At 45.2% G+C, this 2,500-nt stretch overlaps 1 protein-coding gene across 1 annotated transcript in view; it reads right to left on the reverse strand.

Moving 5' to 3' along the window:
• sptbn5 (spectrin, beta, non-erythrocytic 5) overlaps positions 1–2,500 on the reverse strand; it is a gene marked incomplete at both ends in the record, with an annotated part of 78,870 nt that overhangs the window by 70,136 nt on the left and 6,234 nt on the right. Inside the window, one exon of the mRNA XM_080850265.1 lies at positions 2,128–2,356. Coding sequence (XP_080706391.1) covers positions 2,128–2,356 — 229 coding nt within the window. The remainder of the gene's footprint in view (positions 1–2,127; positions 2,357–2,500) is intronic.

Genomic DNA, 2,500 nt, shown 5'->3' on the forward strand with positions numbered 1-2,500 from the left:
GTTTTGAACAGAATACAGAATACAAAATACAACTTACTGATACAACAGTAAACTATTTTCTCTTGGCCACCCACCGCTCCAAAGACCAAACTTTCAAACAAGTCTAGCTTTTAACCTTACACCTTGCTTCAACATTCAAGTAGCCAATCCACGCACGAATGTGTTGTAGTAAATCAGTAAGCATAGGAGGACAGATATATTCTTATAACGTTAGACAGTAGACACACCTTTCCCAGTGCCGACGTCTGTGTTGTTATGACAGAAACACGCATATGTTGCCACCTCAGCCATTGGTTACTGAAACTCCCCCCGAAGGACATATTGCCTTCTGTCTTTTATCTGAGTTGTGTATCAGTCATTCTGTGATGACTCTGGCCTTACTGTCACTCCGGAGCTGAAGAGCGCGAGGGGGTGACCGAGTGAGTGTCACCCCGCTCACTCTGCTACGTTCGGTGCATGGTGTCTCGCCGGTAATGACGCCACATTTGCACATGAGGTTTAGTGCGGCAAATGTGATAAAACTCATCGATGAATATGTTGTTCAACGGTTAGACAACATAATGTCTCTATTCATGTCGCCCACTTGAAACTCTTCACCCGTCGTCTCAAAAATGTTGCAGACTGTGTGGTCATCGCAGAGAATGTCGCACATGCATTCGTTGGTGTTAGTTGACCTATGTTCACACTTATCTTATTAACGTACTTTCCCCTCCCACCCTCTGCATCTCTGCTAGAGGTAACCGTTAATCCAAGGACGGCTGTTCTTATTGGTAACTTCATCCTGGATTAGTGCGTCTGCACTACTCTGTGCTGCCAGCAGAGTGTGCCACTGTCATAAATCTCTCTCCTCTGTAGGTTTATATTTTGATGTGGTGTGAAAGTGAGATAAAGGAGAGATACTGGGCAGACTAGTTTTGAGTGAGTGTACAGATATACAGATATGCACAGTATGTGTGCATAAGAGAGAGACAGAGAAAAGGAGGGGGGGGGGGGGGACACACACGCCTGTTTGTGTATCTGTGTGTGTGCTCTGTAAACCTATAGATATAATTCCAGGGTGTGTTGTGTCAACAGACAGCATGAGGACGTCTGTGTACATCATCACACACATTCCCCTGAGCCGAGGGAGTATCTCTCCCATCACTCACACAGACACTGGATCTCAGAGTCTCACACTAAAGCAGAAGATAACGGGGGCCTTTGGATATTAGTTGACCCCCCGTGTGCCCCCCCACTCACTTGTCCTGACTGACAGGATTACTCTCTGTAAATTCCACTACAGTAAGTCATCACAGAGCTGCACAGCACAACCATGGAGAGGTCTACCAGGCACAGGAATGATAAGAAGGCTGTATTTTACTGGCCCATAGGTTAAGTGTTCCTTTCTTCCAGGAAAACTTGAAAAAAGTAAACTGTTCCTGCTGTACAGAAGAAGATGATTCTGAGCGGAACTTTTTCCATTCCTTTTCAGAATCAGAATCAGATTTGATTGGCCAAGTTTGTTTGCACATACAAGGAATTTGTCTTAGTGAGAGCCACTGCACCAAGACAAATTCCTTGTATGTGCAAACTTACTTGGCCAATAAAATCTGATTCTGATTCTGAAAAGGAATGAAAAAGTTCCGCCCAGAATCATTTTCGTCTGTACAGCAGAAACAGTTTACTTATTTCAAGGCCCAAGTTGATAATTTCAATCGGAAATCATTTAATTCTAAGAACACAGTTATGAATAAACAATGTTTACCAGGTAAGTAAAGGATTATAATACTCCTGGAGGGAAATCGTCCGTCCAGCCCAGCTAATCAGTGTAATTAAAATGATCTTGATTATCTGAATCAGGTGTGTTCAGTGACTCAAGAGTACAACTACTGATGTCAGAGCAGGGAACGCTGGTGAACATGAGCTGGGTTTCCATCCACCCTTTGAATGCACATTTTGTCTCAATCTCAAGTGGGAATGCTTGAAATTTGCATTAAATCTTGCAAATCGAATAAGAAGAAAGGGGTGGATTAACTAGCAATTTGCATATGACCTTGGCTCCTGGTCTTAGACCCTGATCACTACTGACCTTGGCTCCTGGTCTCAGACCCTGATCACTACTGACCATTGACCCTGATCACTACTGACCTTGGCGAGCCTCTTCTGGACGGTCTGGCCCTGCTTCATCTTGGAGAAGTAGTGGTAGTAGAGGGAGACGTAGGTCATGATGGAGCGCTCGTCTGGGTGCGTCACCATGATGTCCTCTGCTTCCAGCAGCTGCATAATGCCAAACTCGCCCTCGGCCAGGACGAAGGCATGAGTCAGGTTCCGCCTCGGGTCGTCCTCGCGCAGACGCCAGTAATCAAACAAGTCGGGCCTGGGAGAGAGTTTGAAGCTGGCTGTGACTCACCACTGGGCTAATGGCGTTTCTGTGCGCTAACTCTGGCTGGGAGGTTTTCTGATTTTAAATTGTGTGTCAGTCAGAATTATAGGTCACATGAAAGTAAACAGACTCAATCGT

The sequence above is a fragment of the Sprattus sprattus genome (assembly GCF_963457725.1).
Source record: "Sprattus sprattus genome assembly, chromosome: 13".
In the NCBI taxonomy this organism is placed as follows: domain Eukaryota; kingdom Metazoa; phylum Chordata; class Actinopteri; order Clupeiformes; family Clupeidae; genus Sprattus; species Sprattus sprattus.